Source organism: Vigna umbellata, chromosome 9, assembly GCF_029865625.1.
Source record: "Vigna umbellata cultivar VRB3 chromosome 9, Vumbellata_1.0, whole genome shotgun sequence".
Taxonomy (NCBI): domain Eukaryota; kingdom Viridiplantae; phylum Streptophyta; class Magnoliopsida; order Fabales; family Fabaceae; genus Vigna; species Vigna umbellata.
Window position 1 is genome coordinate 44,649,931 of NC_142173.1, and position 27,590 is coordinate 44,677,520.

The window sequence follows — 27,590 nt, forward strand, 5'->3', positions numbered from 1 at the left end:
AAAAATGAATGCATAAATCATTCATGAATGCATAACATAAACAATAAATGTTCTGAAATGTAAATAAACAGCAATGCATCACACTGTGGAATACTTGAATGAAAAGATGAAAAGATATCTCTACCATAATGTTTTGATTTTATTTGTGCGCCTCATCCTCTTTCGGAAACTTAAATTTCCGTTTCAAAAAAATCTACAAAATACAACAAGTAAGCAATGTTAAAAAGAAAACAACCACAACAACAAAACCATTAGTTGAAGCAATTCAAACTTTGAGAACAAATTTGAACTCAAATGGCAGAGCACTAAGTTCTAACCTTTAAGGCCTAAGTCTTATGTCTTAGTATACTAAGCCCTAATCCCTAATCATACTTTGACCTAAGCCTTTAAGCCCTAAGCCCTATGCCCTATGCCCTATGCCCTATGCCCTATGCCCTATGCCCTATGCCCTATGCCCTATGCCCTATGCCCTATGCCCTATGCCCTATGCCCTATGCCCTATGCCCTATGCCCTATGCCCTATGCCCTATGCCCTATGCCCTATGCCCTATGCCCTATGCCCTATGCCCTATGCCCTATGCCCTATGCCCTATGCCCTATGCCCTATGCCCTATGCCCTATGCCCTATGCCCTATGCCCTATGCCCTATGCCCTATGCCCTATGCCCTACGCCCTACGCCCTACGCCCTACGCCCTACGCCCTACGCCCTACGCCCTATGCCTCCAAATGGTACTCAAACAATGCTAAACAATTCTTGGTTCAAAATAAATAGTGTCATAAGGAGAACATAAGATTTCTTATCTGTCACTGCTACAATTGAAGGAGTAGCTCTTGGGAGTCGAGGGACACAACAGTTCCAATAATGAGGGTGGTAGCGTTGGAAACAACTACGACTTCATCGAGTAGTACATAATTCAAGCCTCCAAGCTACACAATAAAGAAAAATCATGATAAGACAAACAATTTTCAATTGCGGACAATTACTACAACTAATTATATTTGAAGACATAACAAATCAAATGCAATATTGTACCTTATCTTTCATCTTCAACCAAACATTTGTTACATTTTGATCGTTGACAGTTATTGGTGGACCCAAACACTGGGTAACAGTTTCCATTTCAGCAAGTATCTTATTCTTTCTTAAAGCCAATAAAATTCAATTAGTTTTAGAGCAATAATGAACTTGAATAATTTCATAGTGAAAAAGATAAACATAATAACTCATCGGTAGATAACGAAATTTTTTCTAAAATGAACAAGAAATATATGGAATTACAAATTTCAAAGAATACCTTTTATGAAGTCAACTACTTTCTCCGCTCCTAGTTGGGTTGCAAAGTATTTATTGCGAAGACTCCCACAAGATGTACAAATCACTTGTAACAAAACAAATAGAAAGACATAGTAAAATTATCATGGTTAATTGCACAATTGATATTATAGACAAGAAACTCTTCCTTTACAACAAGGGAACAATTATAAAACTGGTTCCATTCTACCTAGTGTTATTTTGAACTGTGACAAACACTCTTTAAAATATTATAACATATGTAATCCTTGGATAAAAATAAAATACCAATATTTGTTGATAAAAAATCATTTTCAACTAAGAGCATATGTTTGTGTCACCATCACATGGAAATCAAATTAATGACATTTTTCTTGAAAAGTGGTAGCATGATATAAGTTTGATTCTCATATTTAAAAAGAACATACCATATCCTTGTCGGACATTACAAGAAGTCACAACCCGTAAGTAACCTTCCCCACATGTGCAGATAAACGTGTTGCTCCAGACAAAATAAGACGAACTCTACCTCCTAAACCCTCCTTTGCCCGATGATGATTAGCAAAGCCGTAATCCATTGTATGCACAAAACAGTTGGTACTAATTATCCACCACACCTCATTAAATTGTAGAATTTTGTACATATTATCCACCACACCTTACTAAATTGTAGAATTTTGAAAGCTGGTAAATTAAAGCTCACCAATTCCGGTAGGGATTATGGCTAGGGCATGAGCGTTTCTTTCTTATATCAAGGATGTTTTAGATGAACTATCATTCAACCCCTGCAGCCACGAAAAAGAATGAAGTTTAAGAAAAACATAATCTTAAATAATTGAACCTTCTATTAAGGTTTTACCAGCAAGTCTCAAGTTGTATGCTTATATTTAGAGCTAAGATTAGGGTAAGAGTTATGATTAGGGTTAGAGTAAGGATTATGATTATGGTCAAGGATGCGATTAAGGATTTAAATAGAAAAAAAATATTACATGGCCACAAATGTTGCAACTTTTCTCACAACATCAAAGCTTTTGAGATAACAGTTCCTTGATAGCAGCAACTCTTTGTACAATAATAGATGACAAAAGTAAATTTTAATTGCATTTGAGTATAAGCATGAACATGGTGTAGAAACAAGATAACGAAGGGGTGACATACCCAAGGTATCGTATAAAGGTACACAATAAAGTCCGAGTCCATGAGCATTGCAGGCTGGCGATTTTTTTGTCAACATGATAAAGACCATTGGGTGAAAGTAGTTCAGGAGCCAAGGATACCCATAACTGGCACAATATAAGCATAGAGATATAATTAAAGAATTGAAACTCTCTGAATAGAGTAGATATTCAATATATCAAAACAAAACTTCATTGCAGAAATATCTTATTCTCCTCTCAGCTCAATCAAGATCAAACTCTCCACCAAATAAACAACAAAATAGACATAAAAATTGTAATAAATACTCAAACCCCAAATACAAGTAAATGTCAACACATGAATACTGCAGAAAACTCCCACATGTAGGGTAACTACTTCCAGGCAAGCAGCAAAATTAAGATGGAAAAAGCACAGAAAACAAAAGGCAAGGGAATTAAAAATAAAATTTACCTCCATGCTCATAATTCATTCTGCCGGATTGGCACCCTGCAAACCAGTATATATATGAATTAAGCTCAAAAGAACAAAATGCTAGAAAATAAAAAAATTATCATATCATATGCAAAAAAACAAAATATCAAAACATATAAACAAGGATCCAATATGCAAACTTATGTACAAAAGGGGAATCTGTCATATGCTAAGCACTTCAACACATGAAATCAAGTTTTTGAATCAACTAAAAATTACCTAAAGAAAAAAAGATTAATATAGTACCTGTATTGTTCAACTGAAGATTTAGTCACAATTGGTGCAGATTTCTTCTCGCGATAACCCATGCCAAATTCTTCAGCAATTACCCATGAAGGCTGCCAAAGGAGTTAGAATTAATATGTTGAAACAAAATAAAGGTAAACTTTGTGGACAAAATAAAGGTAAACAAAAATCACGTGCTCCACTTTTGTTGTTTCAGGACAACTTTGTGCTCCTTTAATTCCATTCTTTTGGTCTGATTTTCAATCCTGCACAAATATATCACACAACTTAATATTCTCTTGGCTAAACAGATTGCAAGATACAATGCACAAGATAAAGAATTCTCCCTTTCCCGGTCTTGCACAATTGACGTGGAAAATGGATCCTAGTTGCACTTAATTTACAATCTTGTGCACTAAGCTTCCTATTCTCATCAATCCAAAGCTGCACAGATATTTAAACTTCAATCAGTAGGGTATCCATTCAATACTATCACTTAAGAGCTAAAACCGAAGCAACAATTCAAAACAAGGGTAAGTTAGACAACTTCCCTATTTGGATGGTTGTTTCTAGCCTGCTCCAAGCTCCACACTGAGGTGTTGTTGCTGCTGTCTACTCAGAAATACTTGACTCCAATTAGACTCTAATTGAGATGGAACTAAATGGCAATCAAGAATATACCAAAATCAAACTGACATCTGCACATAAATCAGCAAACAAATTTAAAAAATTGGAAGTGAATGTCGTAGTAGTAAACAATTTTAAAAGTTGAAGTAAATGCAATAGAAATTTTCTCTTTTGTTATCTTGATTGCACTCCAGTTTAAGCAATCTGCACAAGAAACAATTAGCAAGTCAGTTAGGCTTACAGGTTCATCTTAAGTTGTACTACATAGAAACTATAAATTGCACTAATCTATCACATATACAACATAAAAGCTATCTAAACATATTCAAAATGGGTCAAACAGTCTAAGAACTACTACAATATCTATTTCTATCACAAACCAAAAATTTGTCTACCTAAAGCCTAACTTACTTGACAGTCTTAAGTTAAAATGCAAGAATTGTAACTACCCTATAATAAAACCTCAAGGTAAGTGCCAAAACAAGTTTTGAATGTTAAAAGGTTACAAAAGACTGAACAAGTTACTAAGAATCATTAGCAAATCAAAATATACCTATACTACTAAAAATTACAGCACTAACTAATAAAATTAGGCTAATAAAACTGCACTAGTTCTAAAATATGATTTTAACACTACCTAATAACAAAGTAACTATGCACACAACTTTAAAATCAGTTAACCGAACTAACTGAACTCATATTTGCTTCAAAAGGGTGAAAATATACAATCTGACTATATAAATCTAACAAACTGGATTAAATCAACAAAAACAGCACATAACAATAAGTACTCCTACAAACACAACTTAAAAACTAACTAACCTGATTCCTACAGGTTTCAAACAACTAATAAAAGCTAGAAACAAAGTTAACTACTATAATTCATGCTAGATTCGAATTTTGACCTATTCACTAAAATCTATCCACTAAAACTACGCCTTTTTGAAAGCTATGCAGAATTATGACTTACTAAACCAAGGGAAATGTAACAGAAGCTATCTCAACAAGTTCTAATAGGTAAAAATTAATGTAGAAAGCTTAAAAACAATACAAAAAAGTACTATACAAAAATTCACTATGCAAAGCTGAAATTTAAAACTAATCTAATAACTATAAATTAGAATGAACATATAAAATCTGAACAAACCTAATACTACTATAATCAACTAAACAATAACTGAGCAATTTCAAATTCATCTAACTATGTTATGACTACAGGTATTTACAAACATGAAACTAAAAATACAAAAACTAGCTTATGCCTAGACTAATGCTACTGAATAGATCAAAGACCAAAAAGATCCTGCAATTCTTATTAATATCAGATTTTAAATAATGATTTGAGCATAGCAAACACGTAGTATTAAATATCATATATATGAAGATATCCCAAAAGAATGCAGCACCAGAGATTCCAATGCATCACCACCTATGTCAAGTATTCATCAGTATAAATCAGAATAAATGTAAAGTCTCAGCAGCTCAATGAAACATACTAAGGAATTTAATTAAGAAAGCTACCTGCATAGAGATTGGTTCTGTAGGAAATCACACTTATACATTTATTCTACAACTAAATACAAAAGTGATATCTAATAACAAAGTAACTATGCACACGACTTCAAAATTACTTAACTGAACTCATATTTACGTCATTTGGGAGAAAATATAAAATCTTGACTATATAGATATATATATACATATATATATATATACATATATACATATATATACATATATACATATATATACATATATACATATATACATATATACATATATACATATATACATATATACATATATACATATATACATATATACATATATACATATATACATATATACATATATACATATATACATATATACATATATATATATATATATATATAAGAAACTGAATGAAATCAAGAAAAACAGCACATAACATAAGTACTCATACAAACACCAATTAAAAACTAACTACCTCATTTCTACAAGTTTCACAACTAATGAAAGCTAGAAAAAAAGTTAACTACTAAAATTGATCACAGATTCGAATTTTAACCTATTCACTAAAATCTATCAACTAAAACTATGCCTATTTAAAAGCTATGCAGAATTATGAGTTACTAAACCAAGGGAAATATAACAAAAACTATCTCAACAAGTTCTAATTGGTAAAAATTAATGTAGAAAGCTTAAAAACAATACAAACAAATACTAAACAAAAATTCACTATGCAAAGTTGAATTTAAAACTAATCTACAAAATATAAATTAGAATGAACATATAAAATCTGATCAAACCTAATACTACTATAATACTCTAAACAACAACTAAGCAATTTCCAATTCATCTAACTAAGTTATGACTACAGGTACTTACAAACTTGCAACTAAAAATACAAAAACTAGCTTATGCCTAGAATAATGCTACTGAACATATCAAAGACATTTTAAATAATCAACTGAGCTTAGCAAACACGTGGTAATAAATACAATATATATGAAGATATCCCAAAAAAGATATTCCAATGCATCACCACCGATGCCAAGTATTCATCAATAGAAATCAGAATAAATGTAAGGTCCCAGCTCAATGAAATAAAAATAGACATAAAAATAATAATAAATACTCAAACCCCAAATACAAGCAAATGTCAACACATGAATGATGCAGAAAACTCCCACGTGTAGGGTAACTACTTCCAAGCGAGCAGCAAAATTAAGATGGAAAAAACACAGAAAACAGAAGGCAAGGGAATCCAAAAAAAAATTTACCTCTATGCTCATAATTCATTTTGTTGGATTGGCACCCTGCAAACCAGTATATATGAATTAAGCTCAAAAGAACAAAATGGTAGAAAATAAAAATATTATCATATCATATGCAAAAAAACAAAATATCAAAACATATAAACAAGGATTCAATATGCAAACTTATGTACAAAAGGGGAATCTCTCATATGCTAAGCACTTCAACTCATGACACCAAGCTTTTGAATCAACTAAGAATTACCTAAGGAAAAAAATATTAATATATTACCTGTAGTGTTCAACTGAAGATTTAGTCACAATTGGTGCAGATTTCTTCCCGCGATAACCCATGTCAAATTCTTCATCAATTATCCAAGAAGGCTGCCAAAGGAGTTAGAATTAATATGTTGAAACAAAAGAAAGGTAAACTTTGTGGACAAAATAAAGGTAAACAAAAATCACGTGCTCCACTTTTGTTGTTTCTGGACAACTTTGTGCTCCTTTAATTCAATTCTTTTGGTCTGATTTTCAATCCTGCACACATATATCACACAGCTTAATATTCTCTTGCCTAAACAGATTGCAAGATACAATGCACAAGATAAAGAATTCTCCCTTTCCCGGTCTTGCACAATTGACGTGGAAAATGGATCCTAGTTGCACTCAATTTTAAATCTTGTGCACTAACCTTCCTATTTTCATCAATCCAAAGCTGCACAGATATTTAAACTTCAATAAGTAGGGTATCGATTCAATACTATCACTTAAGACCTAAAACCGAAGCAACAATTCAAAACAAAGGTAAGTTAGACAACTTCCCTATTTGGATGGTTGTTTCTAGCCTGCTCCAAGCTCCACACTGAGGTGTTGTTGCTGTTGTCTACTCAGAAATACTTGAATCCAATTAGACTCTAATTGAGATGGAACTAAATGGAAATGAAGAATATAAATCAGCAAACAAATTTAAAAAATTGGAAGTGAATGTCGTAGTAGTAAACAATTTTAAAAGTTGAAGTAAATGCAATAGAAATTTTCTCTTTTGTTATCTTGATTGCGCTCCAGTTTAAGTAATCTGCACAAGAAACAATTAGCAAGTCAGTTACACTAAACTCTCTCAATTTGCCAATAGACTTAGGCCAAGTTAGCCTCACAAAACATAATAAAAATTTGATCTCCGACTGAACACAACTTTACATTGAACAAAACATTAGTAGGACAAACAATTGATAAAACTACAACTCTGTATATAGCTTATCTCAAACAAACAAAATAAATGACAAAAATAATGAGAGTGCATGATGCATCAAGGATGATGCATAGGAACAGATCCGTGAGTCTGGATGAAGCAATCTACTCTGCTGCAATTGAAGAATCAGTGGAACAGTGCTGGAGAATTTGTAGCAGAGAATGCTCTCGGTGTTGGTTGGATTAAGTGGAATGTGTGCAGCGGATTGAAGTGATTAGATGAAGTGAAATGGAAGTGGCTTGAGGGAATGGTAGGCTATCTCAGGCGGCTTCCACAATGGAAGAAGATAGCAATGGAAAAAGCAAGCAAGCAAAGAGGACTTTCGGATGAGAAAAATTTGCAGAGTGCAGAATTCATCTTCTATATATTTCCAAAAGTGATATACAGGCTTATCCTAGTAGCTTATATAGCTAACTCTCAGCTCCATGCCATGCAATGTATGTGAAGTAAGGAGATCCACAAAATACGGATCAAGTGCCACCTTACCCACATGTGCAAAATGTGATGGTTCTTTTAGAAGCCATATTATTCACGTGGCTTATTACATATGCGCATAAGGAATTGAAATAAGCTAATACTACCCCTTAAACTACTATGCGCACACCCCCCCCATGTGCCAAAGTCCACTTTTACCCTTCGCCATGTTTTGGCATCTTACAAGCATCTTCTAGGTCTCCAATCTTCCATCCAAAGATAGCAAAGAGGGTTTGGCCTTTGGGAGAGTACTCATCTTGTAACTTCTTGATCATCCCTCTTGTGATAGGTCCAATGGTGCTAGGCCTTCTTGTATCATCCCCTCCCTCTTGAGAGGGATTTGCCCTCAAATCCATAGGATCGTCATCTTCACTTGCATAACCTGCAAAAGGTTTAAGGTCAGAGATATTGAAGGTAGCATGAACACCATATTCAGGAGGTAGATCAATTTGATATGCATTGTTATTTATCCTCCTGATCACTCTAAAAGGTCCATCTCCTCTAGGATTGAGTTTGGATTTTCTTAGTTGAGGAAATCTTTCCTTTCTAAGATGAACCCAAACTAGATCACCTTCATTGAAGATTAACTCTTTCTTGCCCTTGTTGTGTTGCTTGGCATATTTCTCATTTTGTTGTTGAATTTGGTTTTTAACCTTGTGATGTAATTCTTTGATAAACTTAGATTTAGATACCCCATCTTGATGAACAAAATCAATAGCATTTGGAAGGGGTATTAAATCCATGGGTGTCAAAGGATTAAAACCATAAACAACTTCAAAAGGAGACAATTTAGTAGTTCCATGAACTACTCTATTGTAGGCAAACTCAACATGAGGAAGATACTCATCCCAAGATTTGTGATTACCTTTTAGAACTACCCTGAGTAAAGTGGAAAGAGATCTATTTACTACCTCAGTTTGACCATCTGTTTGAGGATGGCAAGTAGTAGAAAAAGATAACTTAGTCCCTAATCTAGACCATAAGGTCCTCCAAAAGTGACTAAGAAATTTTGTATCTCTATCCGAAACTATTACTTTAGGTAGACCATGAAGTTTAACCACATCTCTAAAGAATAACTTTGCAATGTTGCTTGCATCATCTACTTTGTGGCAAGGTATAAAATGAGCCATTTTGCTAAACCTATCTACCACCACAAAGATAGAATCAAAACCCCTAGAAGTTTTGGGAAGACCTAACACAAAATCCATACTTATCTCTTCCCAAGGGGTGGAAGCAACATTCAAAGGTGTATAAAGTCCATGAGGCATTGATTTAGATTTAGCTTCTAAACAAGTTATACACTTAAAGCAATGCCTTTGAACATCCCTTCTCATGTGAGGCCAAAAGAATTTTTCTTTCAACATGCCAAGGGTCTTTTCTACCCCAAAATGTCCCATTAATCCTCCCTCATGTGTCTCTTTAACAAGGAGTTTTCTATGTGAACCTTGGGGAATGCAAATTTTTCCTTCTTTAAAAAGATACCCCTCTTTCACATAGAATCCTCCTTGAGGCTTATTGAGACATTCCTCATAGATATGAGCAAAATCAAGATCTTGTGAATATAATTCAAGAATGTTATTAAATCCAAGAATTTGAGCTCCCAATGTGGCTAATAGATTAATTTTTCTTGACAAAGCATCAGCCACCACATTGGATTTTCCTTTCTTGTATTTAATAACATAAGTGAATTGTTCAATGAATTCCAACCACTTAGCATGCCTCTTTTGTAACTTGTGTTGACTCTTCAAATACTTAAGTGATTCATGATCACTATGAATGATAAACTCCTTGGCAACAAGGTAATGTTCCCAAGTTTGAAGAGCCCTCACAAGTGCATAGAGTTCTTTGTCATAGGTGGGGTAATTACAAGAGGCACCATGAAGTTTTTCACTAAAGTATGCAATTGGGTGTCCTTCTTGTAATAATACTGCACCTATGCCAATTCCTGAAGCATCACATTCTAGCTCAAAGTTTTGGAAAAATTTGGCAAAGCTAGAATGGGTGCTTGTGTGAGCTTCTCTTTGAGTAGCTCAAAAGCTTTTTGTTGTTTATCCCCCCAATGGAATGTAACATCCTTTTTCACCAACTCATTGAGAGGTGAAGCAAGACTAGAGAAGTTAGGAACAAATCTTCTATAAAAGCTTGCCAACCCATGGAAGCTCCTTACTTCTCCTACATTCTTTGGAGGAGGCCAATCTTGGATGGCCTTTATTTTTTCTGGGTCCACATGAACCCCATTTTTGGTGACCACAAAACCAAGAAATATGACACTATCAACACAAAAGGTACACTTGTCAAAGTTTGCAAACAATTTGTGTGTTCTAAGAATTGTTAAAACAACTCTCAAATGATTTTCATGAGTTTGCAAATTTTGACTATATACCAAGATGTCATCAAAGTAGACAACTACAAACTTCCCAATGCAATCCCTAAGGACATGATTCATAAGTCTCATGAATGTGCTTGGAGCATTTGTAAGACCAAAAGGCATAACTAGCCATTCATATAATCCAAACTTGGTCTTAAAGGCAGTTTTCCATTCATCACCTTCTTTAATTCTTATTTGGTGATAGCCACTTTTTAAATCTACCTTTGAAAATATTTGTGCTCCATGCAATTCATCCAACATATCATCAAGCCTAGGAATGGGATGTCTATACTTGATTGTGATGTTGTTGATAGCTCTACAATCACAACACATGCGCCACTTCCCATCTTTTTTTGGAACAAGCAATACTGGTACAGCACATGGACTTAGACTCTTTTGAACTAAGCCTTTATCTAGCAACTCTTGGACTTGTGTCTCAATCTCCTTAGTTTCTTGGGGGTTTGTCCTATAGGCTGGCCTATTAGGAAGAACTGCCCCTGGAATGAAATCAATTTGATGTTCAATTCCTCTTATGGGTGGAAGCCCTTTTGGAATTTCTTGTGGGAATAGATCATCAAATTCTTTCAAAAGTTTTTGAATGGATGGAGAAAGAGTTGAAGTCTTTGAATCACTAGATGTGCATGTAAGTGTTCCTTGACAAAGAAGAAGATATGAAGGTTGCTCAACTTGAAGTGTATTGATTAAAGTCTTTTTGTTTAAAAGGACTTCATGTTGAGTGACCTTAGGTGGCACACTTGTTTCTATACCTCCCTTTCTTTTTGACTTTTTCTTTTGATCATGTTCTTGCTTTCTTAAAATCTTCATTTGTGCTTGATCCTTAGCCACTTGGGTAGGAGTCAAAGGATGAAGCACAAACTTCTTGTCCTTTTGATGGATAGTGATGGTATTGGTTAGACCATGATGGATAGTTTGATGATCAAATTGCCATGGTCTCCCCAATAACACATGACATGCTTCCATGGGAACTATATCACATAAAACTTCATCTTTGAAGTTCCCAATGGAAAATGCCAACTTCACTTGATTCTTGACTATTATATCCCCATCTTCATTTAGCCAATGAAGTTTATAAGGTTTTGGATGGGGTATAATATCAAGTTTCAACTTCTCAACCAACCTTGTGCTACAACAATTGCAACAAGACCCACTATCAACAATGAGAGAACAATGATTTTCTTGAATTTTACATCTTGTGTGAAAGATGTTCTCTCTTTGTGATATGTGTTCAAGACTTGGTTGGTTGCTAAGTATCCTTCTCACCATGAGAAGTTGCCCATCATCAGCATATATTTCCTCTTCCCTCTCTTCTTCCTCACTCTCACTTGTACTAGTTGGGGTGTCACTTTCACTACTATAAATGTCCTTGCCTTTCAAAATAATGTTTCTTTTTGTAGGACATTGAGTAGCTACATGACCCCTTCCTAGACATTTGAAACATTTGATTTCACTTGTTCTTGTGTGTGAGGGTGTCTCTTTCTTGGGTCTCTCTTCTATTTTGGCTAGAGGTTTAAATGGCTCCTTTTCTTTAAAAATTTTCTTTTCAAAAGTAGGTTGAACTTGAATTCTTTTAGAAGAAGATTTTCTCAAGTTTTGTTGTTCTACCTTTATACACATTTGAACAAGATCATTCAAATCTCTATAAGGTAGAAGTTCAACCCTATCTCTTATGTCAAAATTGAGCCCACTTAAAAATCTAGCTAAAGTAGTTTCTGGACCTTCTACTATGCCTGCCCTCATCATATACAACTCCATCTTTTGTCTATATTCCTCAACTGTCATAGACCTTTGTTGTAACCTTTGGAGTTTATCCATGAGCTCTCTATTGTAGTAGGAGGGAATGTGTCTCCTCCTAAGGGCAGACTTGAGATCATTCCAATAGTGGATGGGAGGGGCTTGATGTCTAAGCCTCTCTTGGACCAAGGCAGTCCACCAATACATTGCATACCCTTGAAAGCTTAGGGTAGCTAGAGAGACCTTCCTCTCTTCACTCACTTGGTGGCATTCAAACAATTGTTCCACCTTCATCTCCCAATCAAGATAAGCCTCTACATTGTCCTTCCCATGGAAGTGAGGCAACACAACATTGACTTCTTTAGGGGGTGGGGGTGCATGAGAATTTCTCCTATGCCTCCTAGAAGTAGAAGGCTGATGAGGGTAATAATCACCCAGACTCAAAGACATCCCTCCCTCTTGAGAGTTTTCACTCTGACTTCCCCTAGACTTGCTTTTCCTTATCATTCTCAACTCATCTTGAATAACAGCATTTTGAAGCTCTCTATTGGCTTTCTCTTCATTCATTTCTCTTCTTATTTCCTTGAATTCATTAACTAAAGTTTGAAGAGAAAAATGTTCTTTTTCACTATCACTAATCCTAGGAGAATGCCTTCTAGACATTATGATGGACTTAAATGTTATTCTTGAAGTAAAGACTAGAGATTTTCACTTGAAGCAATATTCCAGGTAAGGGAGGTGATTCACTAGGAATGCTTAAGTACCAAGCCTTTTCCTTGCCAAATATGCTTCTTGCTACTTACTAGAGTCCTTAGATCAAAATCACTCTTAAATCCACTTAAGTCTTAAAGACAACAAAGAAAAACACAAAGCAAAGGAAGGACACAACCTAAACTCTAAATTCGGACCCCTAAGAGAGCTTCCTATTCGCACAAGATATATGTTATCTAGTCGAGAATTGGAAAAGCAATTAAAGTGAGGTTTCCTAGGTGAGGCTTAGACTTTGGATCTAAGACACACTCACCGACTACTCAATTTTAGGTTGTGAGACTTCTTTTGAGTCTAGTTACAAATGAGGGAAGAGCACTTGTGAACTCTAGCACCTCACTTGCTTGGATTTGGAACTTACAACCAAAGAAAACCAATGGAAATTACAAAGAAATTTGGTAAATTGCAAGAAAAAATTGCGAATTGGCTAAGGGGAAGATGTGTGCAGCTTTGGCTTCTCAAAACAAAGAATGAACTATGCTTAATTCACAACAATCCTCTCAGCTGCAAGTGATCACTCAAGAACACAACTTTGCACTTCTAAAGTGTGCTGCAGAATTGTCACGGTTTTCCCATCCAAAGTACCATCTTCTTGTCTTTGATCCTCTTCATTGAACCTTCTTTGATGCTTCCAATTGTGATACACCTCCTGAGGTATAAACCACCTATCCAACAAGCCAATTAATCACTGAATATATCACCTCAAGTGCTGTAATTTTCACAACCAAAAGACAGCAACACCAGGAAATGTTTCAAACAGTTGGTGTGCAGAATGTAGAAAAAATCGAAAATCAAGCAATGACAGAGCTTTCAAACACGGTGGCACCTCAAATAGATCCTAAGAATGGTTCTAGATCAGATTTAAAACACAAGAAAAGACTTTAAATCAGAATCACACACAAATTGGTTATGCATTGAAAATTGACAAAACTGTTTGATGAAATGCCTGAACCAGATTTCTGCACCAGATTTTTTTTTTTTGCACCAGATTTTTATACACTTCAAACTTTCGAAGCTGATGATGCAATGGTCCTAATTGCCTTTTAACGTTTGTAATATCTCTTTTGAATTGTTATCTTAATATCTTAAATGGACCATGGCTTTTACTGCATCTAAAATGATGAATCAAGCAAAGTAATGCAGTGCAAAATTTGACAGAAAAAAAAAAACCAGCACAGTTTTTGGCAGCAGAGTCAATTTTTCAATGCAGAAAAAAAAATAGACCAAATGAACAGTACTGCACCTAGTTGTTTTCCAATGCTTCAAACATGTTTTGATGATGATTTATGACTTGATGGAACTAATTGGATACATCAAAACTATATAAAACAGAAAATCACTACTGCAGTACCATATTTCAGCTAAATTTAACAACTAGCATGGTCAAATTTTGATTCTAAAGCAATTCTGATTTGAAAACAGCATAGAGGAGTTAGAAATGGTATTTGAAAGTTGCACAAATGCAGAATTTCAGTGTTGATGATGGTTAGCAATGATCTAATACTAACCACACACAATTAAGCAGAATTTTCTCAAGGAGACACATGCATCTCGGCTAAATGCTTGGAACATGACAAACTATTTGGAATCAACTCATTTCATTTTCCAAATGGTTCAGACAATGGATCATTCAACTGCTGTTCACTAAAACAGTGCACAAAGCTATATAAACAACAGAATTTTTTTTTTTTTTTTTTTACAGCAGTACACTTTCTGGAAAACAGAACAGAAACCATGCAGATCTGAGTTTGGTTGGCAAAAATTAAACACCTGAGCTCATCTCTTGATTGTTCATTGCTCTTAATTGGCGTAGCCACATTCAAACAACTCAGATTTTTGGTAAAACTTGGTTGAAAACCAGATTTGCTAACAAAAACAGCAAAGTAACTAACAAGACTTAAGACAAAACCAGAAATGATGTTTAAATGGTAAAATAGACTCAAACAAGCAAAGACAGCCGAATAAAATGAAGGAAAACTCAAGCAAAGACAGCTAGTAGCCAATGAAATTAAGAATAGATCCTAAACACAGCAATAATTGATGAAAAACAGTGCAGAATTTTCAGAAATACATCAAGAACAACCAGGAAAATTTGACAGCACAGGAATGGAGGAAATCTGGACTTATCTCACGGTTCTAACTTGAACCTAGGCTCATGATACCACTTGATGCATCAAGGATGATGCATAGGAACAGATCCGTGAGTCTGGATGAAGCAATCTACTCTGCTGCAATTGAAGAATCAGTGGAACAGTGCTGGAGAATTTGTAGCAGAGAATGCTCTCGGTGTTGGTTGGATTAAGTGGAATGTGTGCAGCGGATTGAAGTGATTAGATGAAGTGAAATGGAAGTGGCTTGAGGGAATGGTAGGCTATCTCAGGCGGCTTCCACAATGGAAGAAGATAGCAATGGAAAAAGCAAGCAAGCAAAGAGGACTTTCGGATGAGAAAAATTTGCAGAGTGCAGAATTCATCTTCTATATATTTCCAAAAGTGATATACAGGCTTATCCTAGTAGCTTATATAGCTAACTCTCAGCTCCATGCCATGCAATGTATGTGAAGTAAGGAGATCCACAAAATACGGATCAAGTGCCACCTTACCCACATGTGCAAAATGTGATGGTTCTTTTAGAAGCCATATTATTCACGTGGCTTATTACATATGCGCATAAGGAATTGAAATAAGCTAATACTACCCCTTAAACTACTATGCGCACACCCCCCCCATGTGCCAAAGTCCACTTTTACCCTTCGCCATGTTTTGGCATCTTACAAGCATCTTCTAGGTCTCCAATCTTCCATCCAAAGATAGCAAAGAGGGTTTGGCCTTTGGGAGAGTACTCATCTTGTAACTTCTTGATCATCCCTCTTGTGATAGGTCCAATGGTGCTAGGCCTTCTTGTATCAGTGCATGATAAAAATGTCAGAGTACTAGCATAGATAGACAATAATCTACCTTGGGAGTTGTAAAACTCGAGTTTCTGCTTGAGTAAATCCAAACTGCTAAACATCCGGAGCAGAGGTTCGAATCCGCATTTGCTTTGACCCAATGTCTGTAATAACATAAGTAACATCAACAAAATCATCAAACCTTTGCAATAGAACAATTGCACAAAAAACATGATACTTGGGCCCAAGCCCATCAAATAATTAAGGTCAAATACTAGAAGCTAGCCAAGGAAAGCATAATTGCAGGCCATGAAGGTGCACCAGTGCAAGGTCTAGGAGTGCTTAGCCCATCTTCACTTTAAAGCACGTGTATATGGTGCTCATTCTAGATCTTTAGCACCCACCTTATGCTTGCACACGTGGCATTAGATCCACATTTGTAGGAATCTTTTAGCACCGTTGATACCCAAAATAGGAGCTGAATTCCTTCTATAAATTCACTCCTAGATCTCCTTTGTAATCACTTTTGAAGAATATTGAGTTTTACTCTGCTCATGCATTTTCAGCACCTTAAACTCTGTCCAAAAGTCATTCCAATGAGCTTCCCTTCTTCATCTAGCTTCCTTCCAGTGGAAGGCCGCCTGAGCTAGCTTTCAACCTCCCAAACAACTCTTCAACCATCACTTATACAACTGATTTTCACTCTGCATCTCCGCTGCCCATCTCTGGTTTCCATTTTCCGCTGCATTCAACCTGTCACTCTTGCTGGAGCAACTCATCAAGTGGTATTCAGAGCCTAGGTTCTGCATCACGCTCCAGCTAAGTGTTCTTCCCATTCCATACTGTCATAAACACTTCCTTCGTGTTTTTCTTGAATCTGTGCACTGTTTCCTTAAGTTTTTCAATTCCAGTAGATTCCATTGTGTTGATTCGTTTGTTCCAGCTTTTAATTGCTTTATTGTTCATCATTTCAATCGGATCAATTCATTGATTTGAGTCTTTTAATTTTTTTTTAAAATCTGCATTGTTTTGTCCAGTCATGTGATTTGCTTGAATTTTGTCAAAAATCCTGAGTAATTTTGGTGCCTGGATAAATCTGTGAAACTGGATGTGTTTTTCAATAGAAGCACATCAGATGAGCAATGATTAAAGAGCTCAAGTGCATCTTGAATTCCATCACAGTGCAGTGCCAATTGATGTAGTTTTTGAATCTGCTTTAAATTTTCTGAACTACAACGTGTGGAAATTTGCTTTCTGGTTGTGTTTGAATTCTTGGACTGCGTTGTGTGCATACCATATGAACATTGTATTGTCTAAGACAATAAAAACTGGTTGCACCAGTCAGCAGAATCCAGAATTCATTGCTAGAGCAGTTGGACCGAGCTGCACACACTTTGATTGAGTCTTTTCCTGATTTTTGAATCTGTCCAGCTTAGAACTCACTTCTGGACATCTCTTAATGCATTTCTAGAGTCTTGTTCAAGTTTAATTTGCTGTCCTGGAGTCATAAAAGTTGTTTACAGTTTTGTTTGAATCCTCAGCTGAAGTTTGGTTGGTGAATTGGTAAAATTTGGTGTTAAAAGGCAACTGAACTAGTGAAATTTTGATTTGCTAGCATTTAGCCTCTGCTGGCAGCTTGCACAAGTCATATTTGGTAAACTAAAGTTGCTCGAACCATTAAATTGAAAGTCCAAACACGTTTGTGCAAATTGACCATCTAAACCACCAATTTTCAACACTTTTTCTGATATAAGTTGCAGATTTTGAAAATTCAGAGTTTGGTATGATTAATACATCAGATTCAATGTTAGATTGGTAGCAAAAGCTTGGTTCAATTGAATTAAAAGAAGTGCACAATTCAAATCTTACCATAAACTGCACTGTAAAAAGCTGTTTGAACCTGTACTAAGCAAATTTGAAAACTCTGATGCACATTTTTCAGCCTTCTGCCAGGCATTTTGTCAAACACTTTGCCTAGTTTAAATTTGGGTTCGAATTGATCATAGCTGCAACTTATCTTTGTTTCTTGCTTTTCAAATCCACTCTAGATCCTTTCCTAAGTTCATTTTGAGTGCCACCATTTATTGGAAACATTGATTTAAGTTGTTTGAAAATCCTGCACATAAGCTGTTTGATAAAACTACAGTTGTGCATTCTGGTTTAACAGTTTTCGGGCAGCAGCAGTGTTGATTTTCTGGCTTAATAATTGATTATTGGTGGTTTGTATGAGCTCTATGTTGGGTGCAGAACTATCTCAAAACGTCCCACAACACTGGTAGCATCTTAGGGAGTGGATTGGAGCAAGGAAAGATCAACCTTGGGGCTGATTTTTGGTGCACAGAACCACGTTCTTCACTGGTCTGCATAAAATCTGGTTGCTGCAACAGCAGCATATTTCACTTAGCAGCTGTGAGATTGAAATGATGAACACCACTTTGAGAGAAGCCAGAGCTGCACACCACTTTTACTTTCTATTCTCTTGATTGTTTGATTTCTATTTCTTGCAAAAATACTTGTAATTGGCCATTAAATAAGTGACTTGGAAGAATTCACAAGTGTTCTTCCATCACTTGCAAACTTTGCTTTTAATTGTTCATATAAAATTGGTAGACAGTGAGTGTGTCTTGGATACAAAGTTCCAAGCCTCACTTAGGAGATCTCACTTCTTTCAATTTTTGGAAGCGCATAGGCCAAGTCTTAGAAGTCCGCATTTAGGGTCTAGTTTTCTTTGAGTTTGAGTGTGTCTTTAAACATTTAATGAATTTAGAGGTAATTTTGATTTAAAGAGTTTTAGTAAGTAACTAGGGATATATTTGGCAAGGCAAGACTTCGTATTAAGCAACCTATACGGTTCACCTCTCTTACCTGGAATATTGTCCTCAAGTGAAAAAATTCTAGTCTTTACTTCAAGAAAACTTTTAAGTTCATCAAAATGTCTGGAAGACAATCCCCTAGAATTAGTGATCCTCCCAAAGATCAATTTTCATTCCAAACTCTCGTCAATCAACTCAATGAGATTGAGAGAAAAATAAGTCAAGAAAAAGTCCAAAGAGAGCTACATAGTGCCATGGTTGAAAATGAGTTGAAACTTTTGAGAAAGGAACAAGTCCGAATTAGGGAGAGAAGTTATAGTGGAGAGTCCCAATATGAACAAGAGGCCTTAAGAGTAGGAGAATATTATCATCAACCTTCTTCATCAAGAAGACATAGGAGGGAATTTGAAAATCCTCCTACCCTTAAGGAAGTTAATGTAGTATTGCCTCATTTTCATGGAAAAGATAATGTTGAGGCTTACCCAGATTGGGAAATGAAGGTAGAGCAAATTTGTGCTTGCCATCAAGTGGGAGAAGAAAGAAAAGTCTCTCTTGCTACCCTAAGTTTTCAAGGATATGCAATGCACTGGTGGACTGCTACAGTCCAAGAGAGACTAAGACAGCGACTTCCTCCAATAAAACATTGGAATGAGCTTACAAATGCCCTTCGGAAAAGGCACATGCCCTCCTACTACAAAAGAGAACTCATGGATAAACTCCAAAATTGCAACAACAGTCTATGTCTGTTGAAGAAAGAAACTAAGTAAAATTACCTGGATAAATTCCATCTTCATTTTTCATGAGGAGTTCACACATGCCATAAAACACGATCTAGGATGTTAAGGAGTGAAAACACTGCACAAATAAAAGAAACATCAGAATCAAAAAAATTAGGATAATAATTTCAACCAAAGAAAACATTTACCTAAAAGCAAACAACTCCCAAACTGACTTTGCATTAGGCATCTTTAGGAATGTCTGACGCATATTCTTTGTTAGTCAACAGAATATAATCTTTTGAATTTCTGCGTGAAATCAAAGGTTAAAAATATTCAAAGGCAAGTTATCTGCAGTATAGTATAGAAAAATATGATAGGAACATACTAAATTTGTATTTTTGGGAGCCTTTCAGCTTCTCAAACAATCGCCCTTCATCCATAGCCTTTGCCCGTAAACTACAAGTCTCATAATTTTCCCATAGATAAAAAAAGAAAGGAAAAGAAAAATCAACCTTAATTATCCCAAATGCATGCAAGCAAGAAGACAGTATTTAAAAATCAAAGTATGCAGACAACAATTGTGACAAATCTCATTCATAGACAGGACATCAAATTGCATACATCATACAAATCCTGAATGGCCCTAAAATGAAGGTGGAAAATTGCATAACCCACCGATCCTAGGATATGAGGTGTTTCGGTCTCTCTCTATAGTATGTCAATATAAGAATAACCTCAGACTTCAACATCTAGGTGTTTAACTCTCAACACATTATGCAAATTTACCCTATCATAAACTTGGAAAACTTCTAATCGCACCAATTGAATTAGAAATACACTCGAGATCAATAGGACTGCAATCAAGGCTTGTAATGTGGCCAAGGTATAGGTGAGGTAGAAAGAGATAAAAATCAAGTCCAAAATCAAAGAGAGGTGTTATGAAAAATGAATGCATAAATCATTCATGAATGCATAACATAAACAATAAATGTTCTGAAATGTAAATAAACAGCAATGCATCACACTGTGGAATACTTGAATGAAAAGATGAAAAGATATCTCTACCATAATGTTTTGATTTTATTTGTGCGCCTCATCCTCTTTCGGAAACTTAAATTTCCGTTTCAAAAAAATCTACAAAATACAACAAGTAAGCAATGTTAAAAAGAAAACAACCACAACAACAAAACCATTAGTTGAAGCAATTCAAACTTTGAGAACAAATTTGAACTCAAATGGCAGAGCACTAAGTTCTAACCTTTAAGGCCTAAGTCTTATCTTAGTATACTAAGCCCTAATCCCTAATCATACTTTGACCTAAGCCTTTAAGCCCTAAGCCCTATGCCCTATGCCCTATGCCCTATGCCCTATGCCCTATGTATGCCCTATGCCCTATGCCCTATGCCCTATGCCCTATGCCCTATGCCCTATGCCCTATGCCCTATGCCCTATGCCCTATGCCCTATGCCCTATGCCCTATGCCCTATGCCCTATGCCCTATGCCCTATGCCTATGCCCTATGCCCTATGCCCTATGCCCTATGCCCTATGCCCTATGCCCTATGCCCTATGCCCTATGCCCTATGCCCTATGCCCTATGCCCTATGCCCTATGCCCTACGCCCTACGCCCTACGCCCTACGCCCTACGCCCTATGCCTCCAAATGGTACTCAAACAATGCTAAACAATTCTTGGTTCAAAATAAATAGTGTCATAAGGAGAACATAAGATTTCTTATCTGTCACAACTACAATTGAAGGAGTAGCTCTTGGGAGTCGAGGGACACAACAGTGCCAATAATGAGGGTGGTAGCGTTGGAAACAACTACGACTTCATCGAGTAGTACATAATTCAAGCCTCCAAGCTACACAATAAAGAAAAATCATGATAAGACAAACAATTTTCAATTGCGGACAATTACTACAACTAATTATATTTGAAGACATAACAAATCAAATGCAATATTGTACCTTATCTTTCATCTTCAACCAAACATTTGTTACATTTTGATCGTTGACAGTTATTGGTGGACCCAAACACTGGGTAACAGTTTCCATTTCAGCAAGTATCTTATTCTTTCTTAAAGCCAATAAAATTCAATTAGTTTTAGAGCAATAATGAACTTGAATAATTTCATAGTGAAAAAGATAAACATAATAACTCATCGGTAGATAACGAAATTTTTTCTAAAATGAACGAGAAATATATGGAATTACAAATTTCAAAGAATACCTTTTATGAAGTCAACTACTTTCTCCGCTCCTAGTTGGGTTGCAAAGTATTTATTGCGAAGACTCCCACAAGATGTACAAATCACTTGTAACAAAACAAATAGAAAGACATAGTAAAATTATCATGGTTAATTGCACAATTGATATTATAGACAAGAAACTCTTCCTTTACAACAAGGGAACAATTATAAAACTGGTTCCACTCTACCTAGTGTTATTTTGAACTGTGACAAACACTCTTTAAAATATTATAACATATGTAATCCTTGGATAAAAATAAAATACCAATATTTGTTGATAAAAAATCATTTTCAACTAAGAGCATATGTTTGTGTCACCATCACATGGAAATCAAATTAATGACATTTTTCTTGAAAAGTGGTAGCATGATATAAGTTTGATTCTCATATTTAAAAAGAACATACCATATCCTTGTCGGACATTACAAGAAGTCACAACCCGTAAGTAACCTTCCCCACATGTGCAGATAAACGTGTTGCTCCAGACAAAATAAGACGAACTCTACCTCCTAAACCCTCCTTTGCCCGATGATGATTAGCAAAGCCGTAATCCATTGTATGCACAAAACAGTTGGTACTAATTATCCACCACACCTCATTAAATTGTAGAATTTTGTACATATTATCCACCACACCTTACTAAATTGTAGAATTTTGAAAGCTGGTAAATTAAAGCTCACCAATTCCGGTAGGGATTATGGCTAGGGCATGAGCGTTTCTTTCTTATATCAAGGATGTTTTAGATGAACTATCATTCAACCCCTGCAGCCACGAAAAAGAATGAAGTTTAAGAAAAACATAATCTTAAATAATTGAATCTTAAAGTCTCAATTGAACCTTCTATTAAGGTTTTATGCTTATATTTAGAGCTAAGATTAGGGTAAGAGTTATGATTAGGGTTAGAGTAAGGATTATGATTATGGTCAAGGATGCGATTAAGGATTAAATAGAAAAAAAATATTACATGGCCACAAATGTTGCAACTTTTCTCACAACATCAAAGCTTTTGAGATAACAGTTCCTTGATAGCAGCAACTCTTTGTACAATAATAGATGACAAAAGTAAATTTTAATTGCATTTGAGTATAAGCATGAACATGGTGTAGAAACAAGATAACGAAGGGGTGACATACCCAAGGTATCGTATAAAGGTACACAATAAAGTCCGAGTCCATGAGCATTGCAGGCTGGCGATTTTTTTGTCAACATGATAAAGACCATTGGGTGAAAGTAGTTCAGGAGCCAAGGATACCCATAACTGGCACAATATAAGCATAGAGATATAATTAAAGAATTGAAACTCTCTGAATAGAGTAGATATTCAATATATCAAAAACAAAACTTCATTGCAGAAATATCTTATTCTCCTTCAGCTCAATCAAGATCAAACTCTCACCAAATAAACAACAAAATAGACATAAAAATTGTAATAAATACTCAAACCCCAAATACAAGTAAATGTCAACACATGAATACTGCAGAAAACTCCCACATGTAGGGTAACTACTTCCAGGCAAGCAGCAAAATTAAGATGGAAAAAGCACAGAAAACAAAAGGCAAGGGAATTAAAAATAAAATTTACCTCCATGCTCATAATTCATTCTGCCGGATTGGCACCCTGCAAACCAGTATATATATGAATTAAGCTCAAAAGAACAAAATGCTAGAAAATAAAAAAATTATCATATCATATGCAAAAAAACAAAATATCAAAACATATAAACAAGGATCCAATATGCAAACTTATGTACAAAAGGGGAATCTGTCATATGCTAAGCACTTCAACACATGAAATCAAGTTTTTGAATCAACTAAAAATTACCTAAAGAAAAAAAGATTAATATAGTACCTGTATTGTTCAACTGAAGATTTAGTCACAATTGGTGCAGATTTCTTCTCGCGATAACCCATGCCAAATTCTTCAGCAATTACCCATGAAGGCTGCCAAAGGAGTTAGAATTAATATGTTGAAACAAAATAAAGGTAAACTTTGTGGACAAAAAAAGGTAAACAAAAATCACGTGCTCCACTTTTGTTGTTTCAGGACAACTTTGTGCTCCTTTAATTCCATTCTTTTGGTCTGATTTTCAATCCTGCACAAATATATCACACAACTTAATATTCTCTTGGCTAAACAGATTGCAAGATACAATGCACAAGATAAAGAATTCTCCCTTTCCCGGTCTTGCACAATTGACGTGGAAAATGGATCCTAGTTGCACTTAATTTACAATCTTGTGCACTAAGCTTCCTATTCTCATCAATCCAAAGCTGCACAGATATTTAAACTTCAATCAGTAGGGTATCCATTCAATACTATCACTTAAGAGCTAAAACCGAAGCAACAATTCAAAACAAGGGTAAGTTAGACAACTTCCCTATTTGGATGGTTGTTTCTAGCCTGCTCCAAGCTCCACACTGAGGTGTTGTTGCTGCTGTCTACTCAGAAATACTTGACTCCAATTAGACTCTAATTGAGATGGAACTAAATGGCAATCAAGAATATACCAAAATCAAACTGACATCTGCACATAAATCAGCAAACAAATTTAAAAAATTGGAAGTGAATGTCGTAGTAGTAAACAATTTTAAAAGTTGAAGTAAATGCAATAGAAATTTTCTCTTTTGTTATCTTGATTGCACTCCAGTTTAAGCAATCTGCACAAGAAACAATTAGCAAGTCAGTTAGGCTTACAGGTTCATCTTAAGTTGTACTACATAGAAACTATAAATTGCACTAATCTATCACATATACAACATAAAAGCTATCTAAACATATTCAAAATGGTTCAAACAGTCTAAGAACTACTACAATATCTATTTCTATCACAAACCAAAAATTTGTCTACCTAAAGCCTAACTTACTTGACAGTCTTAAGTTAAAATGCAAGAATTGTAACTACCCTATAATAAAACCTCAAGGTAAGTGCCAAAACAAGTTTTGAATGTTAAAAGGTTACAAAAGACTGAACAAGTTACTAAGAATCATTAGCAAATCAAAATATACCTATACTACTAAAAATTACAGCACTAACTAATAAAATTAGGCTAATAAAACTGCACTAGTTCTAAAATATGATTTTAACACTACCTAATAACAAAGTAACTATGCACACAACTTTAAAATCAGTTAACTGAACTAACTGAACTCATATTTGCTTCAAAAGGGTGAAAATATACAATCTGACTATATAAATCTAACAAACTGGATTAAATCAACAAAAACAGCACATAACAATAAGTACTCCTACAAACACAACTTAAAAACTAACTAACCTGATTCCTACAGGTTTCAAACAACTAATAAAAGCTAGAAACAAAGTTAACTACTATAATTCATGCTAGATTCGAATTTTGACCTATTCACTAAAATCTATCCACTAAAACTACGCCTTTTTGAAAGCTATGCAGAATTATGACTTACTAAACCAAGGGAAATGTAACAGAAGCTATCTCAACAAGTTCTAATAGGTAAAAATTAATGTAGAAAGCTTAAAAACAATACAAAAAAGTACTATACAAAAATTCACTATGCAAAGCTGAAATTTAAAACTAATCTAATAACTATAAATTAGAATGAACATATAAAATCTGAACAAACCTAATACTACTATAATCAACTAAACAATAACTGAGCAATTTCAAATTCATCTAACTATGTTATGACTACAGGTATTTACAAACATGAAACTAAAAATACAAAAACTAGCTTATGCCTAGACTAATGCTACTGAATAGATCAAAGACCAAAAAGATCCTGCAATTCTTATTAATATCAGATTTTAAATAATGATTTGAGCATAGCAAACACGTAGTATTAAATATCATATATATGAAGATATCCCAAAAGAATGCAGCACCAGAGATTCCAATGCATCACCACCTATGTCAAGTATTCATCAGTATAAATCAGAATAAATGTAAAGTCTCAGCAGCTCAATGAAACATACTAAGGAATTTAATTAAGAAAGCTACCTGCATAGAGATTGGTTCTGTAGGAAATCACACTTATACATTTATTCTACAACTAAATACAAAAGTGATATCTAATAACAAAGTAACTATGCACACGACTTCAAAATTACTTAACTGAACTCATATTTACGTCATTTGGGAGAAAATATAAAATCTTGACTATATATATATATATATACATATATATATATACATATATACATATATATACATATATACATATATATACATATATACATATATACATATATACATATATACATATATACATATATACATATATACATATATACATATATACATATATACATATATACATATATACATATATACATATTACATATATTATATATATATATATATAAAAACTGAATGAAATCAAGAAAAACAGCACATAACATAAGTACTCATACAAACACCAATTAAAAACTAACTACCTCATTTCTACAAGTTTCACAACTAATGAAAGCTAGAAAAAAAGTTAACTACTAAAATTGATCACAGATTCGAATTTTAACCTATTCACTAAAATCTATCAACTAAAACTATGCCTATTTAAAAGCTATGCAGAATTATGAGTTACTAAACCAAGGGAAATATAACAAAAACTATCTCAACAAGTTCTAATTGGTAAAAATTAATGTAGAAAGCTTAAAAACAATACAAACAAATACTAAACAAAAATTCACTATGCAAAGTTGAATTTAAAACTAATCTACAAAATATAAATTAGAATGAACATATAAAATCTGATCAAACCTAATACTACTATAATACTCTAAACAACAACTAAGCAATTTCCAATTCATCTAACTAAGTTATGACTACAGGTACTTACAAACTTGCAACTAAAAATACAAAAACTAGCTTATGCCTAGAATAATGCTACTGAACATATCAAAGACATTTTAAATAATCAACTGAGCTTAGCAAACACGTGGTAATAAATACAATATATATGAAGATATCCCAAAAAAGATATTCCAATGCATCACCACCGATGCCAAGTATTCATCAATAGAAATCAGAATAAATGTAAGGTCCCAGCTCAATGAAATAAAAATAGACATAAAAATAATAATAAATACTCAAACCCCAAATACAAGCAAATGTCAACACATGAATGATGCAGAAAACTCCCACGTGTAGGGTAACTACTTCCAAGCGAGCAGCAAAATTAAGATGGAAAAAACACAGAAAACAGAAGGCAAGGGAATCCAAAAAAAAATTTACCTCTATGCTCATAATTCATTTTGTTGGATTGGCACCCTGCAAACCAGTATATATGAATTAAGCTCAAAAGAACAAAATGGTAGAAAATAAAAATATTATCATATCATATGCAAAAAAACAAAATATCAAAACATATAAACAAGGATTCAATATGCAAACTTATGTACAAAAGGGGAATCTCTCATATGCTAAGCACTTCAACTCATGACACCAAGCTTTTGAATCAACTAAGAATTACCTAAGGAAAAAAATATTAATATATTACCTGTAGTGTTCAACTGAAGATTTAGTCACAATTGGTGCAGATTTCTTCCCGCGATAACCCATGTCAAATTCTTCATCAATTATCCAAGAAGGCTGCCAAAGGAGTTAGAATTAATATGTTGAAACAAAAGAAAGGTAAACTTTGTGGACAAAATAAAGGTAAACAAAAATCACGTGCTCCACTTTTGTTGTTTCTGGACAACTTTGTGCTCCTTTAATTCAATTCTTTTGGTCTGATTTTCAATCCTGCACACATATATCACACAGCTTAATATTCTCTTGCCTAAACAGATTGCAAGATACAATGCACAAGATAAAGAATTC

General features: G+C 34.6%; 1 protein-coding gene across 1 annotated transcript; it reads right to left on the minus strand.

The window, feature by feature from the left end:
• Positions 1–811: 811 nt before the first annotated feature.
• Positions 812–19,827, minus strand: LOC148193655 (uncharacterized). The gene is made up of 5 exons (XM_088099478.1): positions 19,751–19,827; positions 19,599–19,680; positions 11,768–16,176; positions 1,035–1,143; positions 812–928 (listed from the first exon to the last, which is right to left on the minus strand). The coding sequence occupies exons 3-5, from the start codon at positions 13,015–13,017 to the stop codon at positions 812–814; spliced, it is 1,476 nt and encodes a 491-aa protein (XP_087955604.1). The 5' UTR covers positions 13,018–16,176; positions 19,599–19,680; positions 19,751–19,827.
• Between the last annotated feature and the right edge of the window lie 7,763 nt (positions 19,828–27,590).

What these genes read in the sequence shown, in the direction of transcription:
- LOC148193655 (XM_088099478.1), bottom strand. Translation starts at nt 13,017, where the DNA reads ATGTCTAGAAGGCATTCTCCTAGGATTAGTGATAGTGAAAAAGAACAT. An exon ending in TCTCTCATTGTTGATAGTGG is followed by an intron (nt 1,144 to 11,767) that starts GTCTTGTTGCAA and finishes ATTGGCTTTAAG; the next exon opens with AAAGAATAAGATACTTGCTG. An exon ending in GGTTGAAGATGAAAGATAAG is followed by an intron (nt 929 to 1,034) that starts GTACAATATTGC and finishes TTTATTGTGTAG; the next exon opens with CTTGGAGGCTTGAATTATGT.